Genomic DNA, 13,531 nt, shown 5'->3' on the forward strand with positions numbered 1-13,531 from the left:
CAACCAAAATAAATTGTAAAATAGCCTAGTAAAAAAAATCAAGTTGAATCGTGTTTTTTTCCGTGGACTGGTCTTTGAAATTTAATTTTCAGTCTCCACACATTAAGACCCCCCCCGCAGAGTCCCGTGTCTGCTTTAATATACTCTCACTGTCTGCGGTAACAGCTTATAATGTAAATGTATATTCTTTGTCATATGTGGAAACAATGATTTCCACGGCTGTGAGAGGCATCATTAACGGCACAGCTAAAGATCTTAATAGAGTGTGGCTGTTGGTGCGTTCACGGTCTCCTCCAGCACCCCGGATTCCACAACTTCAAAGTCTTTAATACGGCATTTGTGCAACAATCGAGTGGTTTCAGTCGAGGATGATAGTTGTACTTTATTTTCTATAGTGGAGCTTTTTGCACAAGAAAGTCAGAAAAACATAATTGTGGCCTTTTAGAACACATTTAGTTTAAGTGTTAAGTGTCGAGTGCAAATACAAAAACTGTTTAAAAAATAAGTGGACACGTTTATAAAGCCTGGGCCTTTAAATAACAGCCCACTGTGCTATGCTAGCTTATTTTTTTCGCCTGTGTATCCGCTCTGAAACGTAACGTGTCCGCAATATGGATCATCATTTGTCATAAATAAATCCAGTCAGTCCTTATAACCACCGAGAAGGCTCGTTCATACGCAGTTGAGTTGGAAACTGCTATTTCCGACAGCAAGTCAAGGCAGCAGCCGTCCAGCGAAGATGCACGTGTAGAAGCAGCGGGAGTCTCTGTCTCCTCCAATCAGGGCACGGTCTCACTCAGCCCCCGTCCAATGGGAATAGCGCGCGTGCAGGTGGCTGCGCTATTATCAGCGGGTCCCGCTTCACTCCCAGCCTAGAGCGAGTCAATTTATGGAAAGACAAGTCGACCCTTTAATGGTTCCCATCAAAACCACTAAAAACATCATCAGACCGGCCGACTTCCGAGAGGATTCCTGCGGCGGACGCATGCAGCCTTCTCCCAGCTGGCAGACTGCGACCAAAGCAAGCACGCGGAGAGACATTTTGTGGGAGTTTTGACCAAGCTTTTTCAGTTCCCACGAGAAAAGAGAAGTTCGCTTTTGCTCCAAGTTTTTCAGCATTTCAAGAGTCTGCTTCTTCCTTATCCGGGATACTTTTGCAGAAGGCGGCAGAAGTGGCCTGGATCCTGAATATCACCAGTCCGCTCTGCGCCTTTATTTACTCTGAAAGATTATCATTTTATCTCCGGTTTTTTATCCAGGCGAGTTTGGTGGTTCATGTTCACAAATGTTAGCGGTCGGGCAAATGGAGGCTAACCGGCAGAGTGCTTTCGTCCTGGGCAGCACCCCGCTGGCGGCGTTGCACAACATGACCGAGATGAAGACGTCCCTGTTCCCGTACTCGCTGCAGCAGAGCCCGGCGGGCTTCAAGACGCAGCAGCTCTCCTGCCTCAACTCCCACATGGCCATGGGGACCCCGCACGGAATAAGCGACATCCTGGGGAGACCCATCACCACGGCCGGACAGCTGCTCTCCGGGTTCCCCAGGATAAACGGCCTGACCACCACCGCGGCCGCCGCCGCGGCAGCGGGGATGTACTTCAGCCCGATGTCGCGGTACCCGAAGCCCCTGGCCGAGCTGCCGGGGAGAGCGCCCATCTTCTGGCCCGGGGTGATGCAGGGTTCTCCCTGGAGGGACCCGCGGCTTCCCTGTCCTAGTAAGTCCCGCCTGACTGCCGATCTGCTTGTACACTGTTAGAGGAAATACATTCAGAAAGAAAGAGAGAAAAAATAACGGCCCCTCTGTGGGGTAGTAGAATGTTGCTTGTGGGTTTAGATATAATTTACAAAACAGCACAAAGCAAACCCACACAAACAAAATATGATACACAGTGATCACGTGATCTAAATCTATTATAATTAATTATTTAGAAGCGATGCATGTTGACCACCATAATAAAGGCAGGCTACTTTTGAGCATCACAGACACTGGAAGTTCTTGATAGAACATTTAATTATAATGTGATACTTGCCAGGACGTTCAAACTTGTAAAGAAGAAAAAAAAATTATATATATATATATATAAAATAGGGATAAGGTTTAATACTATTATATTTATATATATATATAAATAATGGTCTTAAAGCTATAATAAAGGGCGCCATCGTATATACCTTTGTCAGTAAACTCGCCATGTTCCTCAGACACGTTTTAGGAATAATTGAGGCTCATTCTGACTTATAAGGGCATCCAAATGATAATAATAAATAAAATAATAATAACAATAAATTTGTCTGAATTTGCACTATGTTTACATAACCATGCCCCCTTGTGCTGTCTCCTTCCAGGTCAAGCTAGTATGATGTTGGACAAGGACGGGAAGAAGAAACACTCCAGACCGACCTTTTCAGGACAGCAGATCTTTGCACTGGAGAAAACTTTCGAGCAGACGAAATACCTGGCCGGTCCAGAGAGAGCCCGCCTGGCCTACTCTTTAGGGATGACCGAGAGTCAAGTCAAGGTAAACAGAAATATATAAATAAAAACACCTGCTGTGTCATTTTTGCCAAATGTGGAACATTGTATTTGGTCAACTTTCACTTTTCTGTAATCTGTGAAATTCCACTTATTGGTGCGCAGGCGAAGATAAAAAGTTATTTGTGATGAATTACATGAAACAACCTATATTATTTAAATTATTGTTGTTTTTATTGATGCTGTTATTAGTAATTTATATTGTTTTTTTTATTTGGTGTGTTTTGCCCCTGCTTATTTTAATGGATCATTTTGGTTTTGTGCTTTTTGATTACTTTTGATCACATTTTGATCATTTTTGATTATCATTCGTGGACCTGTTGAGCATCTCTCTCCCTCTCCCCTCCACAGGTCTGGTTTCAGAACAGGAGGACCAAATGGCGGAAGAGACACGCGGCGGAAATGGCCACGGCCAAGAAGAAGCACGACTCTGAGACGGAGAAGATGAAGGAGAGCTCGGACAACGACGACGACGACGAGTACAACAAGCCTCTGGACCCGAATTCGGACGACGAGAAGATTACGAGACTGTTGAAAAAGCACAAGGCCACCAACCTGGCGCTGATCAGCCCGTGCAGCAACAGCTCGGACACCTTGTGATGCCCACAGCGTGGCGGGAGGGGGGCAACCGTACGAGGAAGAGGAGGAAGAGGAAGGGCAAAGGGGTCCAACAGAGACTTGTCGCGCTCTTTCTGACCCCCTTTCCACCTGCTGACACTACAAAACATGCGCCTGAGGGGGGGTCGCATTATGCTCAGGCAGAGCAAGAAAATGCGTAAAAAAACCCGAATGTGCGCCAAGACGCCCTTTGGCCGCATCCAAACCCACTTACAGACACTGCAAACACGGAGATATGACTCCTGAACCTGGACTTCAAGAAGACCGATGATGGACAAGCTCACGCGAGTGTAAAGGACACGCACGTGTTGGGACAGGACATTGTTTTGGCGACGCAAATCAGTTTTTACGCATACACAACTGGAGTTTTAACAACCTGTGTAAATGTAAACAGAATAGTATACACACACACACACACACACACACACACACACACACACACACACACACACACACACACTATCCGGATCAGTGTTGGGCTCATTAGCGTGACTTTTATTCCACAAGTAACGCTGCTTTGCGGTTTTAATTCACAACAGTTGTTACATTATTTCCCTCCACAACTGTCACACAATATTCGGGACATTTGCAAGCCAACGAGGCCACGTGTTTTGCTCTGAAGGAGACATTTGAATGCTCTTGTTAATTGGTTTCCTCGTAATATTTTCATATGAGGGGGAAAAAAAGACATTATTACTAGTCGCCCCCCCCCCCACACACACACACACACACACACACACACTGAGTTAAAGGCAGATTACACCGTTTTAGGTCCCATGATGTGTTTTGTGCAGCTTTGAGGGACTGTAAGCATTTTAATAGAACTGATTTATTTAGCAGCCAACTCTGATCCGGATCCCGCGACGCATGTTTTAAAATGGCAGGTGTGAACGGGGCCTGTGACGCTTCTAAAGCTCAGTTTAACCAGGGTATCCACTGTCCTAAAAAAGGCCAGAGAATAAAAAATGTGTTGGGGGGGGGGGGGCAGGTTTGAGATGAATGTGTGCTGCAGCCTAAAGATGAGATTGTATATATTTTTTACTGAATAAGTTATGTCGTTTTCAACCAGTGGAGACGTGGCAGCCCGGACGCGCTTATATTCCCTCTCAGATAAACCTGCTGCTTCGTGGTTTATCTTGTTTTGTTCTTTCCTGCAGAGTAACATTCGCCTCTTTCTCTCCACGTTCTCGATTCGGTACCGGAACACACATGTATAGGCTGTACGCGCTGTAAATAAGCCCTGTAAAAGGACAGCTGGTTTTAACGACATCGCACACTTTTGTTTTGGGATTTGATTTTGAGGGAAGTTTCCTGATTCAGCTCGTCACACAGCGGGAGAAGACTACTGCACCATCGGTTATGTTGGAACTAAAGAGAGTATTATTGCTTCCGGGAAGGTTATTGGAAGAAGATGAAGAAGAAAAAAACACTTTGTATTATGAATAAATTATTTAACAAGCATTTTTGTTTTATCATGGGTTTTGTTTTAATGTATGGGCTTAATATAAATTAAAGATACATTCATGACTATCAATATTTGAATTTCATTATTGGCAACAATGATGCTTTTAGAGGATTCATGCCGATTTAACTTGAGAATTATTTATCTTTTAGAAAAGTCATGGAGCACAATACAAGGAACTCATATTAATAATAATAATGTCACATTTAATTGATGAAGAGTATTCTACTTAAAACAGTCATTGTTTACTAAAAAGTAAAGTTAATTAAAAAAAATAATTTGTCTACAGGTTCAACTTTGATATAGATTTTTCCAATAAAAACTTCATCAATTTACATAAATGAGGAAAGATTCTAGACACGTATTACTAAAAGTATCGTTAGTATTGTCATTATAAGCAGCTGTTTAATTTTTACAAATCAAAGTGAAAATGTCACAAAAAATCAGTTCCCTTTCAACAATGGATGCTTTTATTTTGCAGTCGTCTGACTTTTTCCACAACTCAGAATCAATGAGCTCTTTTGATGCCCAGCACAGATGAGCCGTATAGAGCTGAGGACATCATTAATCAGCTCCAGCAAATTATGATGTTCATAATGTTTTATGTAAACGGTTCACAGTAACGTGGAGACCCTGGACAGACGTGCTCCCCCTCAGTCTCTCAGCTGGTACTACATCTTTGTTTTTTTAAATTTCGCAGCAATGGCAGCTTCCTGCTGCGTGTCTTCTGGGTTCAGCCAATCAGGAATGAGCAGTCATGAAATCAAATCTCATTTAGGAATCTCTGATCAGACGTGTATAACGTGAACACCTGCTGACGCGTAATGAGATTTCTAATGAAGAAAAAAAAAGACTTCCATAAATAATTATTATAGATACATTTTAAATGATCTCTTACTGTGATCCTATCGGTTAATATTCCAACAGCACAGACTGAATGATGGCGTTATTGATGGCGTTATTGTATTAGTTTTCTTTTTAAAACTTTCTTTTGGTTTGATTATATATATTAATATGATGTATTTTCTATCCTTTATATAGTATATATATATATATATATATATATATATATATATATATATATATATATATATATATAAGTTATGAGGTTCAAACTGGTTCAAATTCTGAATAGTTACATTTTCTGGAAGGTTTAGTATCAAAAAAAGGTGATGAAACATTCTATTTATTATTTACATTGTACACATAAATTACACAACCAGCTTAAAATGGATTTATTTGATCTACTTGTATTAAAATGTCTCTCGCTTCTCTTCTAATGGACTTCAGCCTATACATTTAAAAAAGGGCCCGTTGATTGGCTTAAACATTAGTCAGCAAGAAGGGGTAGTATTTTCTTAACTGAGCAAAAACATAGTAGGCTACAGGAATATGAGTCTCTGTATATGAATAGAACATATCAATATCACGAGTCCATATCACCAACTCTAGTCCTCCAGGAATATCGTTTTTTTTCAGTTCGAGGCCCATTTTAAGCCAATTAAAGCTGGTGTCACAGTGATGAAAAACGAGCACAGGAGCGGTGTAATCCTCACCCCTGTTGGTATCAGTCTATAGCTGTAATAACACACTCATAATACACTGAGGAGCTCGTGGAAGGCTAATTAAAGAAGACCTTTTTTTCGCGAAGGAGCTCTTATTTTGTATTTAGGAGGTAAAATAATGAGAGGAAATGAGGACAAACAGCCGTTGAGCTCTAAAGATTTTTTATTGCTTGAGAACTGCATCACCTACAGCAGAGGACCAGCCGTCCGGAAGGGGGGCTAGAATAAAATCTCTATCTGCTTTTTTATTTTAATAAGATGGAGTGAAGGAAAAAAAGAAAAACTAAAAGCACTGCGGCTTATGCTCATATACAGTAAACCCACAATGACCAGCAGGAACGAAAACAAGCAGGCTTTTTACAAACAAGAAGAAATCAAATTAAACTTTGCCTATAAACCAAATCACCGAAGACAACATTAATTCTGCGGCAGGCACAAAATCATTTCCACTTGCGGTGATTTAGATGGCCCAAAAAAAAAAAAAAAAAAAAAGAATCACGGAGGATCAATCTGACGGCTTCACACAGTCTGAAATGTGTAGTGTAAATGGAATCGATAAAAAAAGAAACGCTGATCTCCGATCGCCTCTTTAATGCTCAACTTATTTTGCAATGAAGGCTGCTGAAGGCTACACACAAAACAAATAATAAAAAAAAGTCTTCTCCCCCCCTGCATTTAGAGTTTCTCTCTATCATTATTTTTTTGTTTGTTTACAGCAACACCTTTACCATCGGACTTATTTATAACTCTTACACACTTCATTCCTGTGTAGGATACTTGGCACCATAATGCAGTAACAAAATTAAAAAACAAACCAAACAAAAAAAATAAACAGTTAACATTTTAAGGATACCCAAGCCTATCTAAAAAATATCACATTCAGAACCATAATATTATAGAAATAAGTTAAGAGTAAGGATAATAATGACATGTGTGAGTGATATATATATATATATATATATATATATATATATATATATATATATATATATATATATATATATATGAGAGACATTATCTTATATACTTGCATGGTCTATGGCACTGCTTAAAACATTCTTGGATAGGCAATAAATCACCGAACAGCTCCTCTCCCTGCTGACTGATTCAAAGGTCACTGTGGCTGCAGGAACACTTAAACAGTCGCTCCGTCCGCACGCAACTTCAGCATAAACATTTTGGTAAGAATCATAAATTATCTCTTTTTAAAAAGTACAGTATATAAAAGGAGACTCAACCGATGTGTCAGGCATGGCAGTGTGTTGTGCACACGACGACAAAAAACAAAAATGTATTTATGTATATATATGTATATATATATATATATACATATATATATATATATTCATAAATATATATATACATATGTATATACATATATATATATATACATATATATATATATGTATATATATATATATACATATATATATAAATTGTTGGAATAAACAGAAGGAGTTCTGTCTGTTCCAACAAAGGGACCACAACGTTTGGTCAGAAAAAGAGAACGGCACTAAAACCATCAACAACTCTATGTTATACTGTCCGATGTACAAATAAACCTAACCATATAGATATACAACTTTTTTTTCTTTTTTTCTTTTTTTTTTCTTTTGCATTGCACTTTTGTTTTCTTAAAACACCTTACACACTGTGTGGAAAGTAGCTTCTATACACAGAGGCATACCTTAAAATGGCAAGTACGGTGTCTAAAAGTATGTAGTAGGATTGATTTCATTTAGAGTTTTGGCAATGAGGCTGTGGCATGGAAAAAAAGAGTCCTTTTTTTTCTCTCTCTCCTTTCTTTCTTTCTTCTTCTTCTTCTTCTTCTCTGGGGAATGGGGTTGCATGGCAACAGTGAGGTCAGCGATGTGTGTCTTGTCTGGAGCCGGGGCCCTCGGGTGCTCGTCCACATCTCAACAAGTGTTTTATGGAGAGAGAAACCGGCTGGGGTCTTCTTACGGATGAGGTGGCAGGACAACTGCAACTGGTCAGCACTGTCGAAAAACTTTGCCTAGGTTCTTCAGTGTACGCTTGTGCAAAGTGTGTGTGTGTGTGTGTGTGTGTGTGTGTGTGTGTGTGTGTGTGTGTGTGTGTGTGCATGCATGTGTGTGTTGGTGTCCTGTCTCTCACAGAGGCGCTTCACGGAATATCTTCTCCCCCCTTTGGCAACACTTCCCTGTTGAGGAAAAAATATGGAGACATTTTTATTCATAGATACCAAGTAGTCATTTCAATCATAGAAAAATAACCTGATGCAAACTTTTTTTATTATTTTGTTATTAAAGCACAAAATGCAGCAAGTTTGTAAGTAAATGTCTTAAAATGACTGAAGCATTTTAATCATTTTTCCACTCATGATGTCTTATTTTTGTTTGTGCAAAGTCATGATAAAATCAAGCAACTCAAAGCAAACAGCGGCAACAATGGTGGAGGAACTATAATAAAGGAAAAAAAAAAAGTAATATTTACCACGACATCACTGCACCACACAACACTTGTGCTTATTTGCATTAGGTTTACCTGCCCCCGCTGTTATTCGGAAGGACAGGAAGACGGGCTGGTAGGGGGAGAGAGACAGAGACAGAAACGCAGTTTAAAAAAACCCCCAAAACTTTGTTTAATGCTCTCCGGGATAAGTGGGAGCTCCTTCCCTCTCCTCTCTCTGAGCACCGATGTCACGCGGGTTAAACTCACATACCAGTGCGGTGCATTTTTGGGCCCGCGTGCTAAAGACATCGGACATTTTCTTAAACATAGCCGACTGTGATTTTAGCGGTGGTGGGAGGCAGGGAGGTCAGGGCCTGCCCGGGTATCAGGTCACCTTGCACACACACGCTACCGTCTGTGTCACACTAAGGATTGATGAAAGGCCTGACTTGAGGCGCCTCTCTGACATGCCGGAGACTGGAGCGACGGTGTTAAACACTTTCTATACAGTCAGCTTTAAAGAACAGAAAATATCTCTGAGCTACTCCGACTTCTCGTCCACTTCTTTAGATCGTGCTTTAAATACGCACCTTTAAATTAGGGCTGACTGCTGGGTTGTGAAATGTAGTTGCAGGATCTAAAATATATTGATTTTGTAATTGTCGATCACAAGGATGATGTCACAAACGTTCTTCCTTTCCATCTGGTTGTAGAACACTTTAGAGTGCTGCAGGGATGATGTAGTTTTGTAGGCCAACCAGGAAATTAGCATCGCACCGGTTCCCTTGACGACGGGGTTTTTCCATTGGGTTTTGGATTATTGCAGAAAATAAACTCAAACACAAGTTTTTGATACTTTGTGTTCAACGAGATGAACACCACTTATAGGATTTGTGAAGCGTGACTGAGGACTAAGCTAAAGGGGGACTAGTGTTGTAGTGAGGACGCTTTGTCGTCTCATTTAGCCGCTTGTTAGCAAGCGCATTTTTATACGACTCGTAAAACTTCTAAATTCAGCAGAGGGTTATTAGCTAATGTATCTTATATCGTAGAACCAAACATTAAAATCTCTTAAGCTTGTGTTAACCACAGACCTACAGACCGTAAACCCATTGAGAAAACCCATCCACTTTGAGACGAGTGAACAGGAAGTGAAATAACGCTGACTCATTTCCGGGTTTTAGGACTCATTCCTGCAGCACTCTATTGGAAACCAGTGGTGTAATGTAACTAAGTACATTTACTTGAGTATTTTACTTAAGTACAATTTTGACATATACTTGCACTTTTATTTTAATTTTATGACATTTAATATTTCTACATCCTTACTTTCAAGATATTGTGCTTTTATATCTACTACAAATATTGTACTCTTTACTCAACTACATTTACCTGACATCTGTACTTACCTGTTACTTTTGACATGAAAACACATGTTCTGCTTATATGTGATGTGGTACTATACTACTTATATATATCCAGTAGTATACAAAGTATCTACAACATTAAAATGCTCTCGCACGTGTTTTTTAGTGATAAAATGATATATTCTAGAACTGTGAAAGCAGCCATTCTGAGTACTTTTACTTCTGATACTTTGAGTACATTCTGCTGATAATACTTCTGTACTTCTATTTAAGCAACATTTCAAATCTAGGACTTGCACACGTAACAGAGTATTGTCAGAACACTACTTTCACTTAAGTCGAAAACGGAGTTCTTCTTCAACTATTGCTGGAAAGTAAACTGAAACTAATGCAAATAATGGCGTTTACACTTTAAATAAGGAGATATTTGTTGATAAATGAGTCAAATTCAATGCTAAAGTTAAATAAAATCAACATTACGAGCCTCAAACAGTTGCGACACATTCCAGATGTACAGTGTGACAAACAGCTGTTTAGATGCACACGTGTTGAGAGAAGTCCGTCCTGTTCCATTTCTAGGAATCCGACTCACAGAATCAGATGACAATGAACAGTTTGATCACAACACAGTGAGGATGTTGTTGTTACCTTGTGGTCCCCCATGCAGACGTTGGGCCCGATGTTATCATACACTATAGACTTCTCCTCGTTTTCAGGCTGCAGACACACAAAATCAAAAAAAGGTTTGGGGATGAAGACGAGCTGGGCGACATGGATGTTTGTTACATGCAAAGAGGGCTGTGCACCGCGCTGCAGGAAACACACACACACACACACACACACACACACACACACACACAGACACAGACACAGACAGACAGACAGACAGACAGACAGACAGACAGACAGACACACACACACACACACACACACAGGATGCAGAGTCAGCAGCACGGCGTTGGGTGTTTACACAGTACAATCATTACATTACGCCTGTCATGTTTTATGACACGTTCATGAGCGAGAAATCGATGCACCGGCTTCATTAAGCGCAATTAGTGGGATTATATTGCATTTTTCAAAATAAAAGTCCCCTAGAACCGCACAATGTCCATATCAACAGTGGCTCATGGCTTCAGTCTTTTTCTTTACTTTTTTTGTGTGTGTGACCGTGCACAAATTGGATATTCAAATGAATTTGCTAAAATCTGCCAGGACAATGATAATTTGTGAAGGTGCCAATAAAATCCTGTTAATCTTTCATTTTCACACAATTTCTGGTTGATATATATTCTTTCTGACTCCGACTTTCTGACTCCGACTTCAGTTTGCAGAGTAGTACAAAGAGTTGGGGGACACATTTAAAATGAGCACCAGTGCAACTGCTAAGTAATTATGGGTTTATTATGCACTCAGACACTTAGTTCAGAGAATTGTAAGGGACAGCCATTAGTACAATAAAGCCAATTTACAGGCGAGTGACCAACAGGAAGTGGATTTGTCTCAATTAGGTTGTACGATTGTTTAAGGGAACTTTATTGATGGGTTTATCATTCATGAATAACTCAGGAAACATCACAAACACCAGGATTCTCACCGAGCAGCGGCGGCGCGGGGCGGCTGATTTATGAAGAAACACAAGTGCACATTGAGCTGAATGCACCTTTAGGAGCAGTTTGTGCACGGTGCGGTGAGGGGGGGGATGAAAAGCAGGAGTAATCTACAAAGTGGACATTTGCCTCTGGACCAAATAGTCCCCTCGCTGTAATCTAAGTGCCTATCTGAGGGAATCGTGTTTCAATATCACTCCCTGCACACAAAAGACGCCGTTGCCCCACTCGCACATGGATCTGCAGACTGGAGTATAAATCACACTTGTCTGGTTGAACTAAAGACTTTTTAAACAGCACACACACATACACACACACACACACACACACACGCAGGCTGGCGGGTGCTACCGGTTGTGACTCGGTGAGCTGCAGAAGAAAGAGACAGAGAGCTCGAGAATGAACCATAAAGCAAAACCCAAATTAACTTCAGACCAATCTGCCGGTGGAAGCGGGTCAGCACACTGTGTGCCTCCACCTCGCTCTACCTTTCCCGCCCCGGCCCCCCCGAGCCGCCGCCTCCGCCGCCACCGCCGCCACCGCCGCCACCGCCGCCTCCCAAAAGCCGCGGATACATTCGTCAAACGCACACTTGATAATTTACAAAGGCAGCATAAAATTGTGGATTTTTTTTTTTTCAGGGCTGCGTAATCTTTAGACAGATAAACAAATTACCCGGGGGCCCCTCCGGCGGAGAGGGAGCGCTCGCTCGGCTAAACATTCATTACTGGCGCTCCCGGAGCTGGTGCCGCGCCGCGCAGCCAGCGGGCAACCTTTGGCGTGTTAGGGCTCGGCAAGCAGAAAATAACATGATGGCGAGTTAACCGACCGTGCCATGATAGATGACGCCCACAAACGTCGGGCTGTTTACGGGGGGCCCTATGTCTCGACAATCTGCGGTGCTCGGAGCCGGAGAGAGAGTGTTTGTGTGTGTGTGTGTGTGTGTGTTCAGTGAATCATCGGCCAATCTGTGAAACACACTAACTGTTCCACTCTGTCGCTGCATTACAAGCAATTAGCCGACGCTTGAGGGGGAGGAAAATCAAACAACGGCCCAGCTGTGTGTGTGTGTGTGTGTGTGTGTGTGTGTGTGTGTGTGTGTGTGTGTGTGTGTGAGAGAGAATCACCTTTTTACATAATTCTGACACATTAAGTGGGCGGAATAAGCTGGATGTGTTTTTACAGTCTTTGTTTTTCACAACTAATAAAGTGGTCAGCGTTCTGGCTTCAGTCAGTAAAGAGTGATTCACAATACACCGCTGCATGTCTTTCACACTCATTCACAGTATTTAGGAATCTAAAATGGAAAAAATAAATAAATAAATGGCAGTCACAACCGCTTCCATTCTCATGTCTTATGTAAAACAGATGACAGTAAAATGTGGAAAAACTTTGCAGAGCCGAATGGCGGATCTCTGAGTAATCCAGCAAACAGCACCGAGGTGGCAGATTGGCTGGAGTTTATGTCGCGCCGGGACGGATTTGAAGCTGAGCGCGACTCTCCGAGGAAGGAGACAGATCTGTGGCTTTATGAAGAAGATGACGGGGCCCGCTGGAACTCTATAAGTGATGGGATGTATGTACTGTCAGGGTGGACCCGGGGCTTAGCGCTCCAAATTAATATTCGCAGACACCTCATCCTTCCATCTGTGAAGCGACAGAGGAGAGCGGGGAGGGGTGATGTGGATCAAGGACGATAAGAGTTGTAGAAATAAAATATATTTATATGAGGAGGGGCGACGTCGCTTGAAATATGAAGGAATCAGACTTTTTAAAAGCAACCAAAAACCCACGAGTTGGGTCAGAAAAGCGTCAGGTTTGGGCTCACCTTTAAGACCAGGTCTCTGGCGGAGGGAGACAAGAGGATTCGGTCACACCAGGCGGGGCATCTGGTGTTCATGTACTGCTTCCCCTGACTGCTGTCTTCACTGTACGGATAACTGAAA

The 13,531-nt window shown here is 41.6% G+C and overlaps 2 protein-coding genes across 3 annotated transcripts in view; one reads left to right on the forward strand and one right to left on the reverse strand.

Moving 5' to 3' along the window:
• The first annotated feature begins 894 nt into the window (after positions 1–894).
• Positions 895–3,611, forward strand: nkx6.2 (NK6 homeobox 2). The gene is made up of 3 exons (XM_068726749.1): positions 895–1,715; positions 2,347–2,519; positions 2,885–3,611. The coding sequence occupies exons 1-3, from the start codon at positions 1,286–1,288 to the stop codon at positions 3,131–3,133; spliced, it is 852 nt and encodes a 283-aa protein (XP_068582850.1). The 5' UTR covers positions 895–1,285; the 3' UTR covers positions 3,134–3,611.
• A 3,557-nt stretch (positions 3,612–7,168) lies between these two features.
• LOC137884760 (inositol polyphosphate-5-phosphatase A) overlaps positions 7,169–13,531 on the reverse strand; it is a 139,553-nt gene continuing 133,190 nt past the window's right edge. The window contains exons 13-16 of one of the 2 annotated variants that reach the window (XM_068726764.1): positions 13,414–13,525; positions 10,624–10,692; positions 8,702–8,738; positions 7,169–8,357 (exon numbers count right to left, since the gene is read on the reverse strand). In XM_068726764.1, the coding sequence (XP_068582865.1) occupies positions 8,308–8,357; positions 8,702–8,738; positions 10,624–10,692; positions 13,414–13,525 (268 nt within the window). In that variant the 3' untranslated portion in view covers positions 7,169–8,307. Of the gene's footprint in view, positions 8,358–8,650; positions 8,739–10,623; positions 10,693–13,413; positions 13,526–13,531 lie in introns of both variants that reach the window. The other variant, XM_068726771.1, reaches the window with a different exon arrangement.

The sequence above is a fragment of the Cebidichthys violaceus genome, unplaced genomic scaffold (assembly GCF_023349555.1).
Source record: "Cebidichthys violaceus isolate CVI_PGR_0920_01 unplaced genomic scaffold, fCebVio1.0.p SCAF_10, whole genome shotgun sequence".
In the NCBI taxonomy this organism is placed as follows: domain Eukaryota; kingdom Metazoa; phylum Chordata; class Actinopteri; order Perciformes; family Stichaeidae; genus Cebidichthys; species Cebidichthys violaceus.

Coding starts and splice junctions, on each gene's coding strand:
- nkx6.2 (XM_068726749.1), top strand. CDS start 1,286: ATGTTAGCGGTCGGGCAAATGGAGGCTAACCGGCAGAGTGCTTTCGTC. Junction 1,716..2,346: donor CCCGCGGCTTCCCTGTCCTA/GTAAGTCCCGCC, acceptor GTCTCCTTCCAG/GTCAAGCTAGTATGATGTTG. Junction 2,520..2,884: donor TGACCGAGAGTCAAGTCAAG/GTAAACAGAAAT, acceptor TCCCCTCCACAG/GTCTGGTTTCAGAACAGGAG.